This window comes from Poecilia reticulata, chromosome 19, assembly GCF_904066995.2.
Source record: "Poecilia reticulata chromosome 19, P_reticulata-male-v2, whole genome shotgun sequence".
Lineage (NCBI taxonomy): Eukaryota > Metazoa > Chordata > Actinopteri > Cyprinodontiformes > Poeciliidae > Poecilia > Poecilia reticulata.
The window spans coordinates 19,257,495-19,283,544 of NC_088848.1; the positions used below are offsets into that span (position 1 = coordinate 19,257,495).

The 26,050-nt window shown below is 38.9% G+C and overlaps 1 protein-coding gene across 9 annotated transcripts in view; it reads left to right on the plus strand.

The window, feature by feature from the left end:
• The window catches only part of abcc3 (ATP-binding cassette, sub-family C (CFTR/MRP), member 3), a 61,805-nt gene that overhangs the window by 25,917 nt on the left and 9,838 nt on the right, over positions 1-26,050 (plus strand). For 2 of the 9 annotated variants that reach the window (XM_081600358.1, XM_081600354.1), the window contains exons 5-23: positions 3,245-3,370; positions 3,465-3,526; positions 5,995-6,126; positions 9,025-9,282; positions 11,151-11,328; positions 11,691-11,852; positions 11,939-12,031; positions 13,115-13,318; positions 14,158-14,304; positions 14,392-14,476; positions 14,684-14,750; positions 14,839-14,965; positions 16,235-16,411; positions 18,668-18,835; positions 19,116-19,299; positions 19,393-19,501; positions 19,616-19,766; positions 20,809-21,016; positions 23,884-24,197. In XM_081600358.1, coding sequence (XP_081456484.1) covers positions 3,245-3,370; positions 3,465-3,526; positions 5,995-6,126; positions 9,025-9,282; positions 11,151-11,328; positions 11,691-11,852; positions 11,939-12,031; positions 13,115-13,318; positions 14,158-14,304; positions 14,392-14,476; positions 14,684-14,750; positions 14,839-14,965; positions 16,235-16,411; positions 18,668-18,835; positions 19,116-19,299; positions 19,393-19,501; positions 19,616-19,766; positions 20,809-21,016; positions 23,884-24,197 — 2,952 coding nt within the window. Of the gene's footprint in view, positions 1-3,244; positions 3,371-3,464; positions 3,527-5,994; positions 6,127-9,024; positions 9,283-11,150; positions 11,329-11,690; positions 11,853-11,938; positions 12,032-13,114; positions 13,319-14,157; positions 14,305-14,391; positions 14,477-14,683; positions 14,751-14,838; positions 14,966-16,234; positions 16,412-18,667; positions 18,836-19,115; positions 19,300-19,392; positions 19,502-19,615; positions 19,767-20,808; positions 21,017-21,375; positions 21,687-23,883; positions 24,198-26,050 lie in introns of those variants that run through there. The other 7 variants (XM_081600359.1, XM_081600360.1, XM_081600355.1 and 4 more) reach the window with 7 other exon arrangements.

The following is a 26,050-nucleotide window of genomic DNA, read 5'->3' on the forward strand; positions in this document are numbered from 1 at the left end:
TCAAATGAACCCGCAGGCTGCGAGACGGGCAGGAAGTGTGAAAAAGAAATGACAACAAACTGCAACTCGTGTGTTGGAAGCAGGAAGGCATGCGCTTTAATTCCAGTGACGCAGGTCATTACATGGCTGAGTTCTTAGATTGTTGCCTTTCAGCGCTGTAAGCTCCTCAGCTAGCTGAGTTTGAGACTTTCCCGGGGAAAAGAGCAGAAGGACGAGTGACCTAATAAATACGACCGCTTCAAAGGAAAGAAACGTTGTTTTTTTCCTGTTCTTTTAAAAAAAGCACAGGTTTTGTTGAAAATTCATCCACAACATGGCAGCGCATACATATCAACTGTAATAACAGGATATGATACAGTATATATTTATGGAGTTGTACTGGTTATTTTAAGCAAGCGGTGACTGTCGTGCTCAAACTTTTTTGTACATTTGTGTCTTATTAAAGCCACAAGCTTACAGGCCCATTCAATAAATGTAAATGTTCAACAGTTCAATTATTTTAGGAACTTTATTACTAAGTGAAACACTTTATATAGAGTCATCACACACAGATGTTTTAAAGCCTTTATAGAAAAACAATCACATAAGAAGAAGTTATTGAGCTTGTTTTAATTTATCACGCGATAAATTGATTTGCTGCCACAGGCTTACATGACATTTAACTGCTGAAAGCCCGAATAAAGGTTGTTATTTTTAAAAGATACTTTTAATCTGTCGAATGAGCCTCAGCTAAATGTAGAGATTTTTAAAATATCGCTGTACATTGTCGGATATGTTCTTGGGAATACAGTAGGGTGATTGACAGCGCAAAGACCCTCCTCCTGGTTCTGATTGGTTGTTTCTGGTTAGGTGTGTTTCTGCAGATGGCCGTAGGAGGAGGTGGAAAGGCTTGATTTCCCCCCCCAACAGATTATTAGTTTCATATTATACCGTCATAGTGACACGTTTAACAAACATGTAAAAAGCATTTTTTGAAAAATAAAAAAATAAAGTTAAATACTGCAGTGAGACTGGACGAAGAGCGTCTGTGAACATCAGTCGTCAAGTCTTAGTTTCTCTGCTTAAATAAAGCAACCCCTCAGCATGATGCTGCCACCACCTTTTCTAAATGTAACATGCCAAAACATCCGTTTTTTAAATATTTATGGCACTTTACTCACAGAGCTCTGTGTGCTGTTTTCTCCAACTATTTTGGAATGAGATGATACAGTAAAAACAAACAAAAAAAAAACACTTCCAGGATTATTGGTCTCCCTGTGTTGAGTTTTAGGACCCAGATTTTCACCAGATTATATTTTCTCACAGTCGTACAACTTTCCCAGCATTTATGACTGGTTAAAACCAACATGCTAGCTAAGAAAGTAGTAAAAATGCTGAGAAAACCAATACAAAACAATAGAAAACCAGCGTAGCAGATGAAGACTTTCACCCACCACGTCTTCATCTTCATTCTTTATATGGACAGAAACCCGTTTGATGCACACGGCTGAAGATGATAGTTACTTTTAGGAATGTAAGCACTTTCTACTAGACGACATAAACAGTAAACATTTGAGTCATCACCCGTTCTAACATCTGAGAGGTTGTTAATGATTCAAGTCTCTCTTCTGACAGATGAGCAGAATCCCCAATCAGGAGAGAAACAGATGACTTTAAACATGGTCTAACCACTATGGGGCCCCGAAAAAAAATCCCCCGAAACCAGACTCAAAGTTTGACTCTGCTGTGACGCAGCGTCGCAGCTAAATGTTCATTTACGGGTCATAAAGCATGAGTCGGTGCAGCGTAGGCGTTTTCCAGGTCAGCGTTGTTCGCACTGCTGGAGGCTTTGCTCCTCTGCTCTCTCTGGCATCGCCGCTTGCTTTTTGTGTGAAGGTTTGAGCTCGTGTTTAAATACCCGAGCTATTGGATTAAGCTCCATAATCAGAGGAGGCTTTGCCCCCAGCTAACCTGTTTATAAGGTTAATATTCTCATTCTGACCTATACAGGAAAACAAGTATGGGCCGCCGTGAGATTTCCATGTTAGGCTGGTAAAAAAAAAGCCGTACTTTCAAAAAAGTGTATGACATGAAATAATAATAGATTTTAATTAAAACAAAAATATATATTTCTATTGCTGCTAAATGCTAAACATATTTATTAATTATTGGAAGAATAAAATGTTTTCATTTAATTTTGATACCTAGACTGAAGCTTATTATAAACTTATTAGCCACTTTCAAGTGTCTATAAGATGCAGAATGTTGTATTTTGTTGCTGCTCTTCTCTTTATAGAGTGACACATGCATTATTCAGGCTTTCTGCTCTGATGAATCATCAGTTAGCTGCTCAACACGCACTGCGGCTTTAAAACAGCTTTACATTAAAAACAGTCACCGTCGTTTCGTTTTCACACGACTTTCGTTTTCGGTTATTTGATTTGTCTGAGGCCGCAATATGCAATTAATCAATCAGGGTTTCCCTCACTGTATCATAAGCCTGGAGGGCCACCAGGCTTTACTTGTGCTCCCACCAGGCTTGGTATTGCTTATTTATTTAACTCTCTTTAAAATGTTAGCATTTTTTACAACTTTATAGTTGGTGTTCAGGTATTAATCTTCTAATCTTTCAATGACACATAATTATCAAGAGATATTTTAAAATTTCCTGTCGACTTTAAACATTTTTTAACTCAGAAACTCGACAGGCCACTGGATGAATGCATCCAACCACCAGTCGTGGCAAGATTTCTGGGGGGAAACCTGAGCAAATAATCACGATAAATGAAAATGATTAATTTTTTTTGAAATGCAGAGATTTCAAATTCTGTTTTATTTGAAGTTTCGGTTGTGTGTGTTTTTTAAAAATTTCCCTTCTATTTGTTTTGTTTTATTTCGGATATTTAAAATGTCTTCCAGTGTGGAGTGTTATGTGCAAAATTAAAGTTTATTTTGGGATTCCTACAGGTGCTTGAAATCCTTCAATTTCAATTTGGCGTTGTCAAGGTTTGGAAAGTTATTGGTTTCTGTATGAAGTCCTTCGAAATGCTTGATATTGAAACTGCACAGTTTTGTAATAAAGTGGAATCTAACGTTTGTCTAAACGCCCAAATTTGGAAACTTGGTTATTAACCAGACATTTTCATACACATATAAAGACACAAACACATTTTTTTTCTCTGTCTGAAGTTAAATCAGACTAAGCTTATTTTATTCTGGATAAATAATTGATAGTATTTCTTTTTCCTTTTTTTGTGCATTTCAGGCCGGCGTTTCGGACAAGCTGCGCTTCACCTCCTTCTACTTCTACTTCGGTCTGATCCTCCTAGAGCTCATCCTCTGCTGCTTGAATGAGAAACCTCCTCTCTTCTCCAATGTGGTCACTGACCCTGTGAGTCCCACACGTTGCAGCATTATGCAGCATGTTTATGTCTTATATATATTTAACTGCCCTGACTTGAGTTCCTCTTTTGATTTATCCTCAGAATCCGTGCCCTGAAACTACAGCAGGCTTTCTGTCCACCGTGACCTTCTGGTGGTTCACAAGGTGGGCCGCTGCTTCTTTTTGTTTTTTGTGATATGATTTTATAATGATTCTGAAATCTATCATCTCTGTTTAGTTTGAAGTAACTACAATATTTCAGAATTAGAAAATAAAAGGTTGAATATTTCTGCTTTATTTATTCAGCTTTGCGCAGCAGCTCTGTTTTTAACAAATCCAAGTTAAAAACCAAACCTTCTGCTGAGTGAAACTGTGTTGAAATATCTAAATTCAGATTGGCAACTTGTTAATTTGCTAAAGAAGGAGAAATACAGACAAACTTTAATGTAACAGTACATTATAATTAATTTCTCATCTTTTTTTGGACTGATTCTATTGGTTTCTATGGGGGACTTTTTATGGGGGGAGGTTTTAAAGAGTTTTATTAGCTACTATATCAAATTTATTATCATAATAACTTTTCTGACCAATTGTGACGCCATATTATGTCCTGTAATTGATCGTTTTGTCTATTCCTTGACTGACTTCTCATTCATGCTGGAAAACACACAGCCCATAACCACCAAGCTTTAGAAATTATTATTAGTGTTCATGCATCCTTAAAAAGTTTTAAATTTATGTATCTAAAAGCAAGACCTTAAAATGTCTTGAATTCATTTTTTAAAGAAAATATAATTTGTTCGTCACAGGTCTTAAATTTGGTCGTCTTGTATATTCTACATAGATAAAAAAAAACAAAAAAAAAAACTTTTCTTTCGGGACTTTTCTGTCAGGCAAAGGTTTGAGTTGCACTCAGACATCTTCATTGTGATTTGTGGCTGCAGACATTTGAGTATACCAATAATCCAATGCTAGCTATCTAGCTAGCCTTTTGCATTTTTCATGAGTAAGTGCAAATTTATCGCCAGTTAGATGGAGGAAGTTCATACATTTCTATGGAGATAAAGGGTATTAAATGCCATTGATAATGGTCATTTATAACGCAACTTAACGATTCTGGACTTTACGGCAAAACGTTTTTACACCACCAGTCTAACCTAATAAATCATTTAGCATAAAAATATGAATATGAAAAACTGAAGGCTCGAATGACTGCTGCAAACCTTGTGTGTAATGAATTGTGACCCACATAGAAGTGAATGAAACTCTGAGCCTCCTTTAGTCTCTATGCTCTGATTCCCGTCGCTCAGACGACCTCAGATGACATTGAGGCTCTGCTCTGTGTCAAAGACTGAGTGGGAGGACATCAGTATTACAGGAAAAGGTTTCTCTTCCCACTTTCAATATGCAGTTTACGTTGGTGTTTTCCTGTGTGAAAGAACAGTTCCCTTTGATTTCTGTGCATTGGTTTTCTAGGTCTGTGCCTAAACCGTCTGTCTTGGTGGTAGGGAGAACATTATTTGGTAAACCACATACATTAACAAGGCAGTTTTCCTGTAAACCTGTTGGCTTGCAGGAGCTTCTAAGGTCACTTCTTCATTACCGAGTCTCATAATGTTTGGTTCAGTTTCAGCCAAGCTGGGTGTGTCTCCACTGGCTGTGTTTTTCTGAAGTTGGGTGAAACTTGGCTGAAGTTTCTCCCAACTTCAGAAAAACAAAAAAAATTTTAAAGCCAGCAAAACCCATGAAAAGTTTTCAACTTTTATTATGCATTTTTTATTTGTTACATATAGCGTGAATATGCGCTGGAACACGACTGCGCAGGAGATCAAATCGATGGTCGAAACTTAAATTGACATTGCATGTCATCCTCCGTGTGGCTGTTATCATTGTTGATTCAAATAAAGCCAGATATTTCATTTCATCTTAAAGATAAAAAGCCAGAAATGCTGAGTTGATGAGATTAAAACCTAACCAAAACAACATGTGCAGTGCATGGCTTGGTCTGGCTTGTACCACCTCTGAAGGGGTTATGAAAAATGGGGAGGACCTGCAAATGGAGACAACACTGGACTCACCGTGGCAGAACTAGTTAAACGGGGCATTCTTAAAAAGTCTTAAATTCGTAGATCTAAAATCAAGGCCTTGAAATATCTGAAATTCATTTTAAAAATGTGAGTTGGCCTTTAATATATTAATCACAGGTTTTAACAGAACTATTTAATCTCTTGTATTCTGTTTAATTTGATTTTCTCATAGGACTTTTCTGTCAGGCAAAGGTTTGAGTCATTATATTATATATTATATTTTGTGACTCAGGACGGTTGAAGCTACCGTATAACTAGCTGCTAACACACCCTTGATAGCTTTTTTAATCATGGGTAAGTGGAAACTCATCGCCGGTTAAATGGAAATGGAAAAGCATTTAAAACCACAACTTTTCCAGACCTTATTGAATCTAGCAACCAGTAAGCATCCCAGGCTTGCTCTGAAGTCTGGAGTTAATCACTGGAACAGAAATTAGATTCACAAAATCTGAGGCTACTGATGTTTTTCACTTGAATGTAGTGAAAATTATGTATTTATTTCCTGTATGTGATTGACTGAATTCAGCTGCTTTTTCTCTCTCCCAGTTTGGCCATCAAAGGTTACAAAATGCCCCTTGAAGCCAAAGACTTGTGGTCGCTGAACCAGCGCGACAGCTCCAAGACGATGGTGCCGAAACTCCTGAAGGAGTGGGAGAAGGAGCAAACCAAGGTCAAGAGGTACGAGTTTAAAAGCTGTGGAGCGAAGGGGCCGCTTTCCGGCTCCTGAGGCGTGGAGTGCTTTCATTCAGTCTTTGCTTCTCATTAAAAAAGAAAGTTTGCCAACAATGAAAACTTTAAAAAATAAAGTCTAGCTCAATCTGAGAGTGTTTAAAATGTCAGATTGAACTGAAAAATAGCTCTACCGTGTCTGCAACTCATTATTTTCTACCTGTAAAAATGCTGCCTAATGTCTAATGTTATCTAGAAAAATGTCGGAATAGCTTTAGACATTCGTCAAGCCACAACTTCAAACTTAAATGTCTTTTAATGTTTTATGTGATAGACCAAGCATAATTCCATTTTTTAGTTTTACACACATAATATGACACAAGTGGTTTGCTTTTGTATTAAAATACTTTTAAATACAATCTACCCTTAAAAAGTCTTAAGTCATAAATTGATGTGTATAAAATTAAGGACTTAAAGTGTCTTAAATTCATTAGAAAACTTGTAAGTTGGTCTTAAATACGCTAATCACAGGCCTTAAATTTGGTCGTGGCCGGTCTATTATATCTTATATATTCGATGAAATTTATATTTATTGTGGGACTTTTCTATCAGGCAAAAGTTTGAGTTGCACTCAGACATCTTCATTGGGTTTTGTGACTCGAGGCGCTGGAAGCTACCACTGACTATACCCTTGTTGGCTAGCTAGCTTGTTTTGCATCTATCATTGGAAAGTGTAAATTTACTGCCTGTTGCCCGGACGACGTTCGTCTCTGCCACTGGCTCCACTTCTGTCGGCAACTCATTTGATGCTATGTGCGCTCTGTGCCAAGAAGCTTCACAATTGTATATAAATTTTGTGATTTTCTGTGTAAATATCTGTTGTGATACAGGTCTTAAATCTAATTTATGATGGTCTTAAAAAGGTCTTTGAGTTGTTGAAACCTTTGCAGGTTTCTGCAGGAAACTGCACTGCAAAAACACAAAACCTCACCAAGTATTTTTGATCAAGTTTTGTGCTCAAATGTCTTGGTACACTTGAAATAAAACTAAACTAACCTATAAGTAATTTTTGAGCAAGACATATGAAGTTGTGTTTAGTAATTAATTCCTAAATAATAATGAAAACATTTTGGTTCCACTGGCAGATTTTCACTTGGAACATGGGAAACATGTCTTGTTATAAGTCAAATTAAATTAACTAATTTTTTTTCTCTCTCTTGAGTCTGTCTGACCCTAAATTACTTTACTAATATGGACGGAGCAACTTCTTCATGTGCAAAGCTCCTTTCCCGAAAAACCTCATTGCTTTAAACACAAAATGTCCGCCAGACTTTTCAGATGCGCAGCTGTAAAAACTTTTAGAAACTTTTTTTTTAATTGTGCATAATTGGTGCGGCTGAGTCGTGTTGCTTTTTGCCTCCCTGTTAGACCACAGAGAGCAGAGGATGTTGTGTTAGAAGGCGGGTCTCTTTCTGCATGGTCTTTGAGCTGCACAAGTGAAACTCTGAACACGCTCTATGTAACCCACACAGTGGGATGGTTTCCTCTAATATGTACAACCTCTTCCAGCTCATCAACTTGTCAGATTTAAAGAGTAAAGAGAAAAGATAAAGCTTAACAAAAAGGGTGCTAAAAGATTCAGATTTAAGATGATTAGATGTGGCTTTGCATCTGTATTGCTAATTCATAATAAAAATCATTTAATGGCTCAGCATGTTTTCAGCTATAATTGCTCTGGCTTTTTAGTTTGCCCTGGAGCCCAATTTTGTTACGTTTTTAATTACTCTTAAAAAAAAAAAAGAAAGAAAACCTGCATAACAGGTTTGCTGAACTCTGGCCTCCTGGAGGCTGTTTCCTGTTTCACTGCCACAACTTTTTTCCTGTGTGTCTCATTCTGGACTGAGATTAACTCGTAAATTGATATGTCAAAGCTGGATTGGTCTTTTTCTTTGAGCTGCACACAAACCTGTTTGTATTCAGCCGATTAGTTGACGAAAGAAGGATTTTCTGCACCCTAAGCTTGTGTTAGAACAGGTTTGTTGTATTTATGTAAATAATTGTATATTCCTTAACAAGCTGACTCATTCCCCGTATTGTTACTGACTGCTGAGGGATTTAACGGTCACCACTTAAACAAGTGCAGTTGATTGGACGGGACGATTATTCATGCTTTGCTCCCGCTGTGTGTTGAAACTTGCTCGCTGGTAAAAGTGTCCATCTCATCCTGAGACAAAATAACTAATAAAAATGTTTTACAATGTAGAAATTGGAGCTAAAATAATTATTGACGCGTTAAAAAAGAGTTATAGCAGCTCCTTTTTCACTGCATTTTTATGACTAAAGCACCTTCAGATCTGTAATTATCTACAAACACAAACCCATGTTTTTTTAAATGTTTGAAATGGTTTCATTTTTACGCCTTTTCACAAACAAGACTGCAGATCAGTCAGTGATAGATAATTATGGTTTCAAGGAGAGTTTATTTTCCAATCAGTTACAGCAGAGTTTTTCAAAGTGGGGGAAAAATAATGAGAGGAAAAAAAGCAAACATAAAAACACAAAACAAATACAAATACCAATTTTACCAATATTAGAAAATACTAGAAAATATGTTGCTTCCTGCATTACTTTATGTCTTGTTAAAAGCTGTTTTGTAATAAGAATCAGTGATTAAACTGGAAAAAGTTTAATAATTTTGCCCTAAAAAGTGAAAATTGGTTGTAATCTATCGTTTCAGTAGAAAAAGAATATTATAAAACCTGTAGGATAGTCGAGGCATTGAGTGATTAAAATTTTTTTTTAAATAGGTGTCTTCTACTGTGTGTCACAATGGCCTTAATGACATATGAAGCCTATTTTGACGTTTCCATTTACTTTTTAAAAATGTTATTTCTACCCCTCTGACAGCAGTGAACAGAATCTGACCACCAAGGCGACGTACGCCAAGCAGCAACCATCAGCCACAAACCACGTCTCAGGAGGAGCCGCGGGGGGCAAAACCAGCCCGGAGGAAGTGGAGGTGCTGCTGTCCAATCAGGAAGCGGCTCCCCACCAGCCGTCCTTCCTCCGAGCCCTCATCAAAGCGTTTGGCCCCTACTTTCTGATTGGCTCAGGCTTTAAGCTCCTGCAGGATTCCATCACCTTCGTCAACCCCCAGCTGCTCAGGTAAAGAAAAATGAAATAATAAAGTTTAGAGTCTCCGTCAGCGCGCTAACCGCGCTGGAGCACATTAGCAAATAAAGCCCTCTTTGTTCCAGTTCTGAAAACAACTATTTCCAGCACTTTTTATTTTTATTTTTGCATGTTGTGTTTGCATCTATCCAAAGTAGGGTTGCTTTCTTCTAAGTAAAAAATGTGTGCTAGCTTTGTCTGAGATGTAAATAGATTTCCTCTTTGGGCCCTTAATGGCCCCTGGGTGGAAATTTGATTAAGGCAAATGTTCTGTGAAAACCGTATCTCCAAGTTTCAGTGAGATAAGATATGGTAGCTGATCACCAACAAATTTCCCTCCATGCATTTTGTCATATGACTCAAGGTTGTTAACTAATACCAATTGTATCTGTTCTGTGCAGCACAGGCAAAGAGTTCAAAGCACCCTTAATTTGAGTTTTCAAGATGCAGCACTCTACTTGCATATCCTAAAATCTTCTGTTAAAAATGGATAAAAAATGAAGTCGTGATGAAACTGTAAGTGTGCTGGTGTGTTTAGTCAAGTATGTCAGACAAATTCAAGATGCCTTTTCTAGTTCTGTCTAGTTTTTAATTACATGTTCTCTGACCCACAGCCGGTAATCGTTTGTCCGATCTTATTGAGCTTTAAATCTCACCTGCTAACACAAGTCAAATAACCCAGGCTGATAGTAAAGGCTTGATTGTCTCTTCATCAGGCAACAAACATCTTGCAGCTGTTGTTTGCCTGTTTGGTAACACTTTATTTGCGTTAAATTATCATAATTTGCAAAATCATGCAAAGTTGACACTTTTAATGGACTTTTAATGCAACTTTTAGAGCAACTTTGCATTAAAAATGTCATTATTTACCGAATGACACTTCATGACAACTGCCATAAACATTCGTAAAGACTTCTTTATGTTCATGACATGTGTTGTGTCATGTTTATGACAGTGTCATGTCAGTCTTATGCACACCCCTTCAAATAAAGTGTTGCCACCTGTTTCTCTAGTTTTGCTAGTAGCCAAATGCTCGCAACCACCCTAAAGAATTTAAAGTTCGAAAATGACGAGCAGTGTGCCTGGTCGGCTAGCTATTAAGAAACGAAAGGGAAAAGGAGCTAAAACAGCACTGTTAAAAAAGCTAACTGGTTTAAAATGGACTAGCATGCAACAGTAAAACCCTTTTCAGGCTGTCTGAAAAGTTAGCTGAAAGATGACATGCTAGCTTACTTCAGTAGTCAGGAAGGTTTTCCTGAAACAAGATATTTACTTACACTATTTAAAATTCAGAATCTTTTCACTTCCTGACATAAATTAAACTACATTCATTCAGTTTAAGGTCAGTAAGGATTACCAAAGTTATTTCTTTTTCCTAAATAATGACGGCAAATGTTTACCTTCACCCTTATACATTAGCTGTCTCCTACCTGAAGAGTCTTTGCTTTCATATCCAGACTTATGGAGGTCATTCAGGATCTTCCTTTTATCTTTATATTTTTCTATAATGTCACATAAAGAATCAGATGTTGAACAGTGTGCCTCCATATAGCTCAAATGCTAAGAATTAATGTAAGAAAATGACAAAACTGGGCCTTCATGATTTACACTTTGCCAAAGTTCTGGAAAGAAAAAGGTGTTTCTTTTAGCTTTGCAGCCTCCATCAGCTGCAAAAAGATAAAGAGATTTAGTTGATAATAATTTGTCCCATGGTACAAATTGATCAACTTAATTTGATCAATCTGTACAAACGTTTGACGCAGGACACCTGAAATCACTCCGCCAGACTGTTAATGAGGTGCAGATTGTTGAACGCTTTGGTTGTTTGTAACTTTGATTTTTTTTTTTTTTTACTTTTCCAGGATGTTGATCTCCTTCACCAAACAGGAGGACGCCCCTGTTTGGTGGGGTTACACGCTGGCCTTCCTCATGTTCTTCACAGCCATCCTGCAGACTCTCATCCTCCACCGGCACTTTCAGTACTGCTTTGTCACGGGGATGAACGTCCGGACCGCTCTCATAGGAGCCATCTACAGGAAGGTACACGTCTGACAGTCACTTTCTAAAACCTCAGTTCACCGCACCGCTTTCTTCAAATCTAACAAAATGGGTGGCAAATGTCTGTGCTACGTTTGTGCTTTTATCATTTTAAAGATATTGGTAAATGTTTTCAGAGGTCATGAAAGGTCAAGCAAAGTTGGTGTCAATCAACTCAGCTGTGTTTGTGCTGGTTTGTGGAGTAAGAATTTCCGTTTGCGCTGCTTTGGCTTTGAAGATATTAATGAAAGTGTAACGGTCAACAGAGTGGACTAAGCAGCAGTTTTAATAATAATTGTTTTGCATTAAGGAGTATTAATTTTTCCTCACCACTTTTTATTGTTTTTTTGTTGTTTTTTTTTCAGTCTCTGGTCATAACAAATGCTGCCAAGCGTTCCTCTACGGTGGGAGAAATCGTAAATCTGATGTCTGTCGACGCACAGAGGTTCATGGATCTCACCACCTTCCTCAACATGCTCTGGTCTGCTCCTCTGCAAATTATGCTGGCACTTTACTTCCTCTGGCAGGTACGTAACACAGACATTATAGCAAATTTAACCGCATTTAAAAATCCCAGCACTGTGAAAGTTAATGTCTCTTTCACATTTTGCAGAACCTTGGTCCATCTGTGCTGGCTGGTGTGGCTGTCATGATCATGCTCATCCCCTTTAATGCCGTCATCGCCATGAAGACGCGCGCTTACCAGGTAGATAGAGGGAAGCTGTGTGGGATTCATGATTATCTGTTTAGTACTTTTTGTAATTATTACGCAGTATTTCTGAATTGTTTACTGTGAATTTTCTCAAGACTACGGAACAGAAAACAGGTTCTAACATTTTGGGTGGATTAGGCCGGGGTGCCAGTGCTGAACCGACTTAAACTTTCTAATACAGAGATGCCCCAATTAGATATTTTAGGTTCATTTCTGACCTCAAGTTTCTGTAAAAGTTCCAACCTACTGATTTAAATTCAATTCAAGTTAAAAAATACTTTATTGATCCCAAATGGAAATTAAATGGAGCAAAATAAAAAATATATACTGTATATTGGCTAAAATTAACCCAGCTGCACAGAAAAAAGATGAAACGGTAAAAAAAATAAAAATAAACAGGAGCGAAAATTTGGAAAAAGAAACGATCTCAATGAAAGTAACAAAACTAATCCAATGTGAAATTGAAAACATTGCTGATATGCTAATTATGATTCATTTTAAATAGTCTTAAGGATGTTATTTTAGCAATTAGCGCAGGCAAACATTAACACAACAGTTTCCATATGGATTCCCAGGAGAATGAAGTTCCTTGCCTTAACACTGAGATAAAAAAAAAATCAGTTTATTTCAATCTAGGGAGATTTAGAAAACTCGCACCTTTGCTGTGCTCTACTCAGCCTTCCTGTTATCTGATCAAAGTCTCACTCTCCTGTGGCCCAAATGACACGTCTGGGTCGAAGAAGATGCAGTCTCCCTTTAAAAGCCTTTTATAGTTCTTATTCCTCTAATTTCAAAACCTGGCTGATAGAGAAAATTACTTGAAAATTGTTTCCCTCATTCTGTGCCAAAGAAGTTGAACATGGCAGCACTTTTTTATGGTCAATATGTATTTTTGAGTTTCCAACCGGTTGGTTTCTGCATCGTACATCTAAATCACATGTACAGTCTTGCCGTGTGTCATTGAATCCTCTAAAATCTGCCTTAAATTTGAAGGTAGCTTGTTAGCTTTTTATGTATAGTGGCTATTTCTAGGTATGTACATCCACAATAAAAACAATGCCGTTTTGTCATCCTCAGGTGGAGCAGATGCAGCACAAGGACGCTCGTATCAAGCTGATGAATGAGATCCTTAATGGCATCAAAGTCCTCAAGCTGTACGCCTGGGAGAACTCCTTCAAAGAAAAGGTCCTGGCTATCCGGCAGAAGGAGCTCATCGTCCTCAGAAAAACAGCCTACCTGGGAGCACTCTCCACCATGGCCTGGACCAGTGCCCCTTTCCTTGTAAGCTCTTAATGTTTGACTGTTTACTAATAGTAAGAAGTGAAAAGAATGAAAAGACCACATTGCTCTTTTTTAACTTTGACGAAAATGTCAATAATTTTTATGTCGTTTCTGAAACTCCTTCCTCTTCAGTTTGTTTTAGCAGGAGACTGTCGTCACTTATCTTTGTTATAATTGTGCTTTTGAACCTTTACAAAGTTGCTGCATCTTGATAATGTTGTATAGTTAAAGAATTTAGTAGCTGATGATGGTCCAAATCCTAGAAGAGCCCCCAAAAATGTCACAAGTATCTTAAATAGGAGATTTGATATATAGAATTCAAGTTAAACTGGTTTAGACTACTTAGGCATTTTTAATCAGAGAGAGAGCTGGTTCTGGATGCATCAGTACTTTGGTCAGTTTTGGTTTTATTATATAGTTATTTTAAAATACCTGTTTTCTGACGTATATTCTTTCCAGTATGTCTTAAAAGCAGATACTTCCCTTTAATTTATTCCCTCTTCAAGTTTTCCAATTAGAAATATGAAACAAATTACATTTTCACAGGATACAAATGACATTTAGCATGCCACATAATACAGGGAATCCTTATTAATCCAGTATATGTATGGCAGGAGATATACTATATAATATGGGACAGCTAATAGAGACTGAATAAAGATAACCGAAAATGTAGCCCTGAGGAGCCCCATGTCATCTTTGAATGTAAGCAGAAACTAATGCCTTAAGCACTTGTTTTTTTGTTTTCTGAAACAAGTAAAATAATGTGCTTACATGATGCTAACTGCTGCATTACCATAGTGCAATAATAGGCCTTGACGTTTTGCTGCTTCACCCAGGTTGCCTTGACGACGTTTGCCGTGTTCGTCACTGTGGATGAGAAGAACGTTCTGGACGCAGAGAAGGCCTTTGTGTCGCTCTCCCTTTTCAACATCCTTCGATTTCCTCTGAACATGCTCCCCCAAGTGATCAGCAGTCTCGTACAGGTGTCCTTTCCTCCCCCTCTTCTTCTCTTCCTCTTCTTCCCTGCGTCGTTTTCTTCTGCAGCTTTACGTCTCTCTTCTGCTACTCAGGCGAGCGTGTCACTGAAGCGCATCCAAAATTTCCTGAGTCATGATGAGTTGGACCCAGACTCCGTGGACAGAAAGACCAGCTCAGGTAAAAGCAAAGCTCAATCCCTACCTAAAGGGCGTTGTCAGGGTTTGTTTTGACTTCTTCCAAAAGGGAAATCCTTCTGCAAAGTCGCCTTGCCTTTCACCCAATGTCTCTAGATTTAAAGAGCAGTGACATGACTCAAGCTTTCTCATCTGTCATCAGTTGAACGCTGTTGAAAAGAAAGTCTTTTATCCCGTTGTTACTCAACAGAGCTCGCCGTCTCTGTAGTCAACGGGAAATTCACGTGGGCCAAAGAAGATGAACCTGTTCTGGACAAGTACGCCACGCTCAGCCACAGATACGTCCATTCACAAGTCCTGTGTTTCTACTCCTCTAACTGTGACATGTTTGCTGTGTGTTGCTAGCATCAACGTGATGGTGCCCCAGGGCTCCCTGGTAGCAGTGGTGGGTCACGTTGGCTGCGGGAAGTCCTCGCTGATCTCTGCGCTGCTGGGCGACATGGAGAAAGTGGAAGGCGAAGTTTCTGTTCGGGTACGACTTCACCGAGAATTACTTTCCCTGTAATGTAGCGTCTCCCTTTTTTTACGAGACTGCGGATGAACCTACCGCAACGTTTCCCAACAAGGGTTGAACATGTGACTCACTGTTGTAAAAACTGAAGAGTTTCTGTTTGACTGAAACAAAAGACTTTAACGATTTCTGTGACCACAAGAATTATTTAAAAGTAAACATTTTACGCCACTGATGAAATCTTTCATACTTTCTCACAGATTACAGTTGCATTATTGTGCAAACTTTTCAAAATCAACACTTAATTTCAAGTTTGAATAGGTTTTTGTGCAGGAATTTTTAAAACAAGGATTCTGTTATAAAAATTAATATTAGGAACGTTCAAGACGGAATCGAATCGGAGACGGATCGAATCGGAGAGCAGAACGTAAAAAAAAAAAAAAAAATTAGTACATGATAAACCTAAACAAATGCAAGTAATAAATGATTCTTTGAGTCTATGAATATAATAAGATGCTAAGTAAAACAAATACTATAAATGTAATGATTCAATAAATAAATATGGGGTTATAAAAATGATGACCAACATATTTTTCCAACAGATACTTTTTCAGCAATCCTATTTCAACTGTTTAATATTGCAGTAATATTTTCCCAATTATCGGAAAATACTTTGACAACTATATTTTTCAAAGTATTTAGCAATTTCTTTTATACATACAGCCCAGACCTGCGTTAAAGAGGTTTTAATTAAGTGTTTTCTTTATTCTAAAATCAGTCAGTACTTGTGCCCAGATGTGGTTATTGGCTATAATTCATGGTCCAATTATATTTTCGCCCTTAATGAATAAAATTATCACTTGTTACATTTCTGTTTGCTCAAGTTCTTTGTTTTTTCCTGAAATGTATTTAATGATCTGAAGCAGTGAAATATGATTAAAAAAAAAAGCAAACTCTATAAAAATCTGTATTTTTTTTTTTAGCTGAAGTTCAATGTTTTCTAAAAGATCAGCATTTTTGACAGCTATACCTTGGATTAAAAAAATAATTAGACCGATAAAAATAAATAAATAAATAAAAATGAGTTCAGCTTTGATGTTCAGCAGCTACTCCAGGTCGTCACTTTGTAGATCGTAAATTGTCGGGGTTAAGGCTATATAGTGTCAGGTTTCAAGTGCTTGATTTATTTTGTGCAGCCAGCTGGAATCCCTAACAACCAGAATGTGAACATTTCATACACTGGACACAAAAAAACTGGGAGAACTAACAGAAATCTGACTCTGTTCTCAGGGGTCGGTGGCTTACGTTCCCCAGCAGGCGTGGATACAAAATGCCACCCTGCGGGACAACATCCTGTTTGGGAAGAGCTTCAACGAGTCCAAATACCGCCGTGTTCTGGACGCCTGCGCCTTGACGCCAGATCTGGAAGTGCTGCCCGGAGGAGACATGACAGAGATCGGAGAAAAGGTAGAAAAGCAACAAATAAGAAAAAAGTATTCCTACCTGCTGAATGTTTCTGCATTCAGGAGGTATATGTGGTTGACCAACACATAGCAGTGTGTAGTTGGGAAGTGGAAAGAAGAGTATGCATAATTTTCAAACACTGAAATAAGTTCTGAAAAGTGTGGTGTGAATACTCAACTGAAGGAAGGTCTGGACTTTGACTTGGCCATAAAACATTTTGCAAACTCTTCCACTGTAAGCCTTCTGCGGTCTCCAACGGGTTTGGTTTTCTTCCTGGATTGTCCTGTTTTGTTAACCCTTCCAGACCAAACTGAGCGCTAGTAATCCAGCCACATTTGCAGAACTGTAATTGCGCCACACTTTGCTCTATCTGAAAACTTTCAACGATTTCTGAAAGGGGAAAAGTTGCACTTTCCAGACAATATCGGGTTTCACTCAATATTGTGAAACCCCGCCTTAGCAGGGGAAATCTTTTTTACCATATTTTAATAGATGGTAAAATTGCGTAAATAACTTGCTAGATATTGAACATTTGAGTTGTTATGGATAAATGGGCAAATATATTTACTCATATGACATTCATAAGAACTGTGTACTATTAAAAAAAGCAAAAATATCCAGGCAGATTTGAAACTTGGTTCATGAAGCGTTAAAATATTTCAGATTTGCTGGTTTGTCCCTGCTTCCCCATACCATGATGCCGCCGCCACCATGTGTTCAAGTTTATGCATGTTGACCGAAACATTCAATCATTTTTCCTACGTAACTTGAAGCAAATTGAAAAGTCCTATGGCTTCGTAAGGTAGTGTTTCTCTTTAAACTCTTCAATAAACATCTATTAATTAGATAATGTCTTTAAGACAAATGGTTACATTGGGTTTTATTTAGAAGAGTAAAGGTTTCTGAATACTTCTAATCTGAGTGAGGTATTTAAGAAAAAGAGTTGAAATGTTCATCTCTAAGTACCAATAGCATCACAATTTTCATTACACTTCGTAAAATCCCATGTGAGAGAGTTATATGGCCACCCTCATGACAAAATTTAATCGATAGTGATTTATGACCCTAATCATTAATTGCCCCCCAACACCTGTTAATCTAAAAATACATAAGTGCATACATAAGCATTCCTTTCACACCTGTTAATAACTAAAAATAAACATTCCCATCGGCAATAAAACATTTCTCTCTGGTAGGTACAATTTAAACCCAGCACAGGACATCTGTTTGTGAATGATTTAAAGTACAACACATTCACAAAGGGGAGGCTCGATGGCACTGGTGCTCAGTGTTAGAGAATTAAAGTACAACACATTTTAAGTAGCGTTTGTGATTTCCTTCATTCAATCAACCACAACAACAACAAAAAAACCCTGAATCTATAAGAGCTAAACTTTAAATGTTCCTCATTTGTACATGTACTTCTTAAGAATATGTGACTGGCAGTAAACAGGCCTACATTAGACAAACTGTCTTCCTGTTGCACAGCGTGGAGGGGAGGGGAGCGACCCCTGCCCCTGCTCACCACAGCTATCATGCTTACGCGTGGACAGATACCTCTGAAGGAAAACAACAGTTTAACTGTTTTACTGCATTATTTAGCACGACTAGTCAGTGCTGACTATGAGTTTGTAATTTCCTTCATCCGTTCCGAAAACAGTCGCTTAAATTTTAAACTCATAGATCTTTTTCTGTAACACTTGCTGTAACAAATGTTCCTCATTTGTAAATTAATTTCTTAAGAATATGTGATAGGGACTAAACAGGCCTATGCGAGGCTACTCAAATTTAACTTTTGGCTTTCTGCAGTTAACGTGAAAGACAACCCCTAACATCAATCCCTTTCCAGAATTTGTCCTCGCATCATTATGAATGCAACTTTGGTTCAGTCTTTTTCCTGTTGTTGAATCAACACTGAGCACTGAGAAGATCAGTGTTGATCTTCTCTTAAGAAGATCATATATTCTCTCGTGCTACCATAATTAATGCAGTAAAACAGTTAAACTGTTGTTTTCCTTCAGAGGTATCTTTCCACGCATAAGTGTGGAAAGATATGATTTATGATTAGGGTCATACATCACTATCGATTAAATTTTGTCATTAGGGTGACCATATAACTCTCTCGTTTGCATGAACACATTTGCAGCACTTCCTTAGAGGAAGTCTTAAAAATTTTTTGGTTTCTGATTTGATGACATACAAAACAGAAAATAAAACATCTTTGACGACAGAAGATGACACCATCCTGTCTCTCTGCAGGGCATCAACCTCTCCGGCGGTCAGAGGCAGAGGGTCAGCCTGGCTCGAGCTCTGTACAGCGACGCCGAGGTCTACCTCCTGGACGACCCGCTGTCCGCCGTGGACGCCCACGTGTCCAAGCACATCTTTGACAATCTCATCGGCCCTGAGGGCGTGCTGAAAGGCAAGGTGAGGAAACTCTCTGACAATCCACACAGGTACTGGAACCACCGCAGCGTTCGGGAGAGGAAGTTGGATCCTATCACTCTCCCAGTGAGGAAGCCGTATTGGTTTTTATCAGTAAATTACTCATTCTGCTCGTAAACAAAATCCTTGGCCTTTGATAAGAGCCTGTTTTCAAAGGGAATCTGTGTGGAAAGCTTCTCTGAACTTGGGCTTGTAAATAAAAGGTGTGTCCGTTGGGGTTTCTTTTATTGGTATTGATTCAGTTCCTTTGTTTGGTTCCAAGACTCGCGTCCTGGTGACACACGGCATCAGCTACCTGCCGCAGGTGGACAACATTGTGGTGATGGTGGAGGGCCGGGTGTCGGAGATGGGCTCTTACCAGGAGCTGCTTAAGCAGAACGGGGCCTTCGCGGAGTTCCTCAGGAACTACGCTCTGGAAGACATCGTGGAGGAGGACGAGGCCACCGGTTGAGCAACACTTTCTCCCTCTTCCCGTCAATCCCTTCTGACTTTAACGGCTGAGTTTGCTGGTTTCACACTGTCTCTTTCTGTTTTCCCAGAGGAGTTAATAGACGACGAGTTGTTCCCCGACGACGTCCTTAGCAACCACCACACGGACATGGTGGACAACGAACCTACGGTTAATGAGGCAAAGAAAAGTTTTATGAGGTGTGAGAAATTAGAAGTAGCAAAGCCTCCATAACTGCATCCTACTGGAATCAGACAGCCTTTCTGTTTTTATGTCCACTGACTTAAATCCGTTGGCTGCTCTCTGGTTTTCAGACAGATCAGCATCCTGTCAGGAGACAGCGAGAACTTCCGGTGCCGCTCAGTCAGGAGACAGAGCCAGAAGAAGCACCAAGAGGCTCAGGAGAAGAAGAAACCCCAGGAGGTCCAGAAACTCATCCAGGCGGAGACGACAGAAACGGGCCGGGTCAGTTGAGAACACTCTGTTCTGGTTTTTTTTTTCCTAGCTTTGGACTGCATCAATTCTTTTAAAGTGAAAGTTTTTCTTTTAAAGTCACTAATATTTAACTTCAAAAACAAATCTGTTATAGATTTTTTAAGCAATTTGGTCATCGGCTTTTGTTTCTATACTATTCTGTGTAAAAAGCTGGTTAATTAAAAAATGAATAGATGTTTCGCCTTTTACATTGGAGATATCCTTGATCCCTAAAGTTCCTAACTTCATGTCTAACTCACCCCATCAGGCAGTTCAATGCAATTTACTTGATCAGTCTGTATAGATGTTTGCCTTTATCCAGGTAGCGCTTGTAATAATTTACAAGTCATCAAGTTCCTATAAAAACAGTTTTTTAGCCTTCATGATGACGGTACCTGTTCTCTGCTCTGTGAGCCAGACAGCCATAGGGAAAAGCTGAGCAGAGAGCAGCTGAAACACTAGTCACTAAATGTTATGACATTCAAAGCGTAGTACTAAATTTATGAAGCACAATGTTTTCTCTTCAAATTTTTAACAAGGACATCATTAAAATATAACAAGCCAAATAATTGAATCTTTAAACAAAAGAAAAGAAAACATGCTAACATTTAGCTAGCTAGCTAAATACTTTTTTTTCTCGCAGGACTTTTCTCTCAGCCAAAGTTTGAGTTGCTTTATTGCATTCTGTGACTTAAGGAGGTTGCCCCACCGGTGACAAGCTGCTAATATACTCTTGTTACGTAGCTGGACACCTAGCTAAGGTTTTTTGCGTCTATCATGGGGAAGTTCAAATTTATCACCAGTTGGCTGGACAGCATTCGTCTTCTGTCGCCATCCCATACGAGGCTAGGTTCATTCGGAACTACGGGGGTAACGACTGTAGAGAGCATCAGAAAATATGACACTTTTGTACAATTCCTTTCCGATACAGGTCTAAAAATTTTTCATAAAGATCTTAAAAGGTATTAAACTTGAATTAGTTAAACCTGCAGATAAAACCATCTTTCTGCTGACATTTGTGAATTTGACACAGGTAAAAACCAAAGTGTTCCTGGAGTATGCGAAGGCAGTGGGACTAGTGCTGTCGGTGATCATTTGCTTGCTCTACGGCTGCCAGAGCGCCGCCGCCATCGGCGCCAACATCTGGCTCAGCCAGTGGACCAGTGACTCATTGACGAATCAGACCAAGGAAAACGTTAACATGAGGGTGGGGGTGTACGCAGCGCTGGGCATTACACAAGGTAAGAAACCAGACACTGACTTTCGAAGCATCTTTTAAAAAGTTAAACTTGTCTTTTCTCATTATTTGTCTTGAAACTGAGCATAGATACTCTGAGTTCATGCTACGGCTTGTCACTTCCACCCACACAGCTTCTTGGTGCTGGAAAATTAATTTAATATGGTTTGATTTGCAGGTAGTTTGTTGTTTTTCTTGTGCAGAGAGATTTCATTATGCTGACAGAAAGCAGTTTTTGCACGGAGGAGACTGTGGATCTGAAGCCTGGTGTTTCCCGCTCCTCCTCTCCTAGTGCGACCTACCAGTGTCTCCACCTTGCACCTTCATTCCTTCTCCCTCTCGTGTGGTTCAACCCCCTCCCAGGTATCCTGGTCATGATCTCTTCCTTCACTCTAGCCATGGGGAACATCGGCGCAGCCAAGAAGCTGCACGCTAACCTGCTCGACAACAAACTTCACACACCCCAGTCTTTCTTTGACACCACTCCCATAGGACGCATCATCAACCGCTTCTCCAAGGACATCTATGTGATCGACGAGGCGCTGCCGTCCACCGTGCTCATGTTCCTCGGGACCTTCTTCGTTTCCCTCTCCACCATGATTGTTATCATTAGCAGCACGCCCATTTTCGCCGTCGTCATTGCCCCCCTGGCTTTCATTTACGTCTTTGTCCAGGTACTCTAGGGCAGGCGATCCTCCGTCCGCTGTGCCATAAAAGCGTTCTGTCCTCCTCTTCGCTCATGTCTGACTCTTCCTCCTCCTGGAGTGGCATGCGGCCTGCATGTTTGGCGCGGCAAATCTCTTAACCTTCCAGTTACGGCTTTTGTTTCCCTTAGCATGTGATGTCGATGATGAGCGCCTCGTGCTGCTGCTGATTTTACTCCTCTTTGCTACTGGATTTACTTTGCTCTCTCCCTGCAGCCAATACACTTCTGTCCAACCTGCAGCGTGCTGCCACACACACACCCTTCACATACACACGCACACACACACGCACACAACACACACATGTCTCATAATCCTTCTAAGGAAGGGGTGGGCAATCCTGGTCTTTGAGGGCCGGTGTCCTGCAACTCTTAGATGTCTCCCTGGTCCAACACACCTGGATCCAGTAGCTGAATCACCTCCTCAGTGCAGTCAAGTTCTCCAGAGTCCTGCTAATGACCTCATTGTTTGACTCAGGTGTATTGAAGTAGAGATGCATCTAAAAGTTGCAGTAGACCGGCCCTCAAGGCCTGGAGTTGCACACCCCTGTTCTAAGGGTAAAAGACATTGTCAAAGTATCCTAAATGTGTCCTAAATAGCTCATCACTGCCCTCTAGTGGATCCGTGATGATGCATCTCAGCCTAATTTAAAGTAGGCCACTCTTTCTACTATTAGGGTGTCCATGTTGGTTATCACTGCTGCATCAGTGATATTCTCACGATCTCTTCAATGTTTAGGTTATGGCCATGGAAACCTAGAGCACCTTAGATCTCCCGTGGCGTAATAACAGCTGTTCTGGGTTGATGAGAGTTCCTCTCATTTCCCTCCTTTCAGACCACAGTGCATCAATGTTTTGAAAGATTTTGTAAGCGGTTTCGTTTTTAGACAAGGCCAGCCACATTTTTAAAGATTTGTTTTGATTAGAAACAAAGGCTTGATGTGCACACTATCAGAGTTCACTTTTTTTTTTAAATCAATATAAACACAACAAAAACACACAATAAGACCCGTACTGCTTTGGATTTTACAATGGTTTGCAAACGTTTTCATACACCTCCAATTTGTCACATTTCGTGCCGTTAAATTTCAATGTGTTTATTTTAAAGTTTTAGGTAGTTTAACATAGTTGTGCTACTTTAATAATTGTGCTACTTGGTTAGATAAAAGTATATCAAGTATTAGACTGGCCCAGTTAAAGTCCAGAGTTTAATCCAGCTGTAAACCTGTGGCAAAACCTGAAAATTGACACTTACAGATGCCGTATAGTTTTCAAAGTCAAAAAAACTTTATCAATTTTATTCTACTACCCAAATATTTTGTACTTTATGCTAATGATAAAAAAAATCCTAATAAAAAAAATGTTACTTTGTAATATAACAAGATATACAACATTTTAAGAAGGTTTAAGAAGGATGTATAATAAAGCACTGTATTTCATTGCATATGCTATGAATTTTAGATATACATATTTTAATTTGTTTTAGGGTCATAGTCAATTCCTAGTAGTTTATATTTTTCGAAAGTGGGGTTCTGCGGAGTGCTTTTAACCAGTCAGTATGTTACCTGCAGTACACAGCTGCCTGGATGGCATCAGTTTCTTTCTCCGAGTTATTTGTAAGTTTTCTTTTCTTTCAAGTGTACTAGGATGTTTGCACTAGGCCAAAATTTAGATTTTATGTTTTCTCAGTAAAACAATGTCTGGTCTTTTGCGTTACACTCTTTTTAATAATTCACACATATTATTACATTGGTTTAATGTTGGATTAGTTATGTAATTTGTAAAGATACCTGTGAGCAGGTGGATTATAAAGTGTTTCTGCCTCAGTTAACCACTGCCTGCACTCATCACTTTATTCACAATCAACAAGCCAAACTGATTTACTGAAATAGCTGATATTCTTTGTCACAAGTTTTCTGCAGGCACAGAAATCCCTCAGAACGGTGAAGAATGCCACTTTTCCACAGAGCAAAACGTACTGTGCCAAATTAAAAATAAAAATACAGATTTAACTCTTTTTTTTTTTTTTTCTCACTTCATCAGGTGTTAATAGTTTTCTGTTGATCTGAGAAAGTTGAACTTGTGTGCGGCAGACAGTTGGAGCAGATCCTTAACTATTTAACACAGGTGTTGTTGTGTTGTCCTCCCCTCCCTCCCCCTTCTCGCAGGTGTGCTCATTTTGATTAACTGCCTCTTGTGCCGGGCCTACTGTATGCTGCGGGCTGCCAAGCTCACACACCGCAACATGCTGCAGGGGGTCCTGCGAGCCCCTCAGGCCTTCTTCGAGAGCACCCCGACTGGGCGGTTACTGAACCGCTTCAGCAAAGACGTGGATGCTATAGACTCCCACATCCCCGATAATATTGACATATGGATGCGCACTTTTTGGTACACACTGAATGTGCTGCTCATATGCTCTGCCCTCACCCCAATGTTCCTCATAGTCATAGCCCCGTTAATGGTGTTCTATTGGTGGGTTCAGGTAAATAGGAAACAAGTGTGCTAACTCATGAATACAACATGCATGGGTGTGAGTGTTGCTGAACGAGTGTGGTGTTTATAGACTACTGTGTGTTTGAGGCAGTAATCGTTGCCGCTATAGTGTTTTAGATCAGCTGTGGTTTGATTTGTTTTTGCTAGTTTGTAGTCGTAGCAGCTTCACGTGTAGTAGCTTTGAAGGTTAGAGCGGTAGCGCGTTAGCTAGTAGCAGAATTTAGCTGGGCTGTGTACATCAACAAATCGTATTTGATGTGCAGCAAAACATTAGCTGAAAAATCAGAAATTTTGGATTTAAATTTGAATTTTGCTACAGTGAATTCTTTGAGGCAGGGTTTTATTTATGGCAGAAATAAATGTGTTGATCTCTTTAAAGGCTAACATCAAAGGTCTATTATTGCCATCATAATAATAGCTTTTCTTTTTCAACTGTGGCGTTGTACACACGTCAGGACATTTAAGAATATATTGTACACACTTGATCGGTTTCAGAAAAGTTTTCATCCGCATGAACACGCACAGATCCGCTCCTGAGCGTTGTTTTAAACATGCCAAACCCGCAGGGGGCAGTGTAGAGCAAAGCTAAAACCTTTGTCAGCCAATCAGATTGCTTCAAAACTACCACAGCTTCCTGTTGGGATTTAAACGAGGCGCCAGGAGGTTCATTTGTGTAAACAGATGTGTAGGTTTTACAGGTTCTACTTTTATATAGCATATTAGAATATAAAGTTAATAAAACACAAGAAAATGTTAATTGGGAATCATGTTAAAGTAAGTCTGTGGATTTATTACTGGATTTTTTTTTTTTATCACCCCTATGCGCGGGACTCTAAATCTCAGTTTTTCTATGCTCACACTTAAACACAGTTTTTTGTTAAATTTCCACTCTGGTCATAGTTTTTAATAAATAATTGTTTTTATTCAATATTAAACAGCGTTTTCGTGTGGATGAAATGTAGATTAGGCCTAAGTTTGAGCTTACCATAGTTGTATTTATTTTGATGACTTTAGGTTTGAAACACCCGACTATAGAGTATCAAGTTTAACACAATGGAGACCCAAAAAAGTAGTAATAGAAAAAACTCCAGTTTATAACGCAAATAATTGTATGGTCATTTGTCTAGTAAGGAGGAGGAAGCTGGGAGAAATGTTGTTTGAGAAAAGTAAAGTAATCCTTTTTGGACAGGGAGTTAAAACCATTCTGGTAAACCCAATCTGTCTGTAATTTCCCAGAAGCGAATGACCATTTTTGAGTAAATTTGTGATTCAGAAGACTATAAATAAACTCCTGTTTCTGCCAGTGATACAGCACAGCCTATTTTCTGCCATCATTAGCATCAAGACATCCGGTGCTAATGAATGGCAACAGCTGAAAGTCCCTCTATTATATACACAGATTACTTGGGAGACTTTACCTGCTAAAGTGATGTAGCTGCAAAAAGATTATTCGAAGGACTCTTTCTGTCATTCCAATCAAAATCTAAAACAAAGGACAACATAAAAGGCAGAAATCATAGTGTAACATTAGATTTTCTTACCAGAGAAACTTTATGCTCACAAACAAAACTTGCGATATGATTTCTGAGAGCTTCTACAGGTTTTGATTAGTTAAGTGTATGGATGGGCCGATATTAAAATTTGGGCTTATATTGATATCCAATATTGATATTGCTGCTAAAACTGATAACCAATATTTACATATATTATATATATTTCTCTGCACTTTCAACCCAGCAGCGTTGCTTCTGTGCTTCACTTAAATACCTCACAATCTTGAAGATATGACGATATTTACCCATATCACCGTTTCCAGAGACTAATTTAAATGTTAGCTTGGCA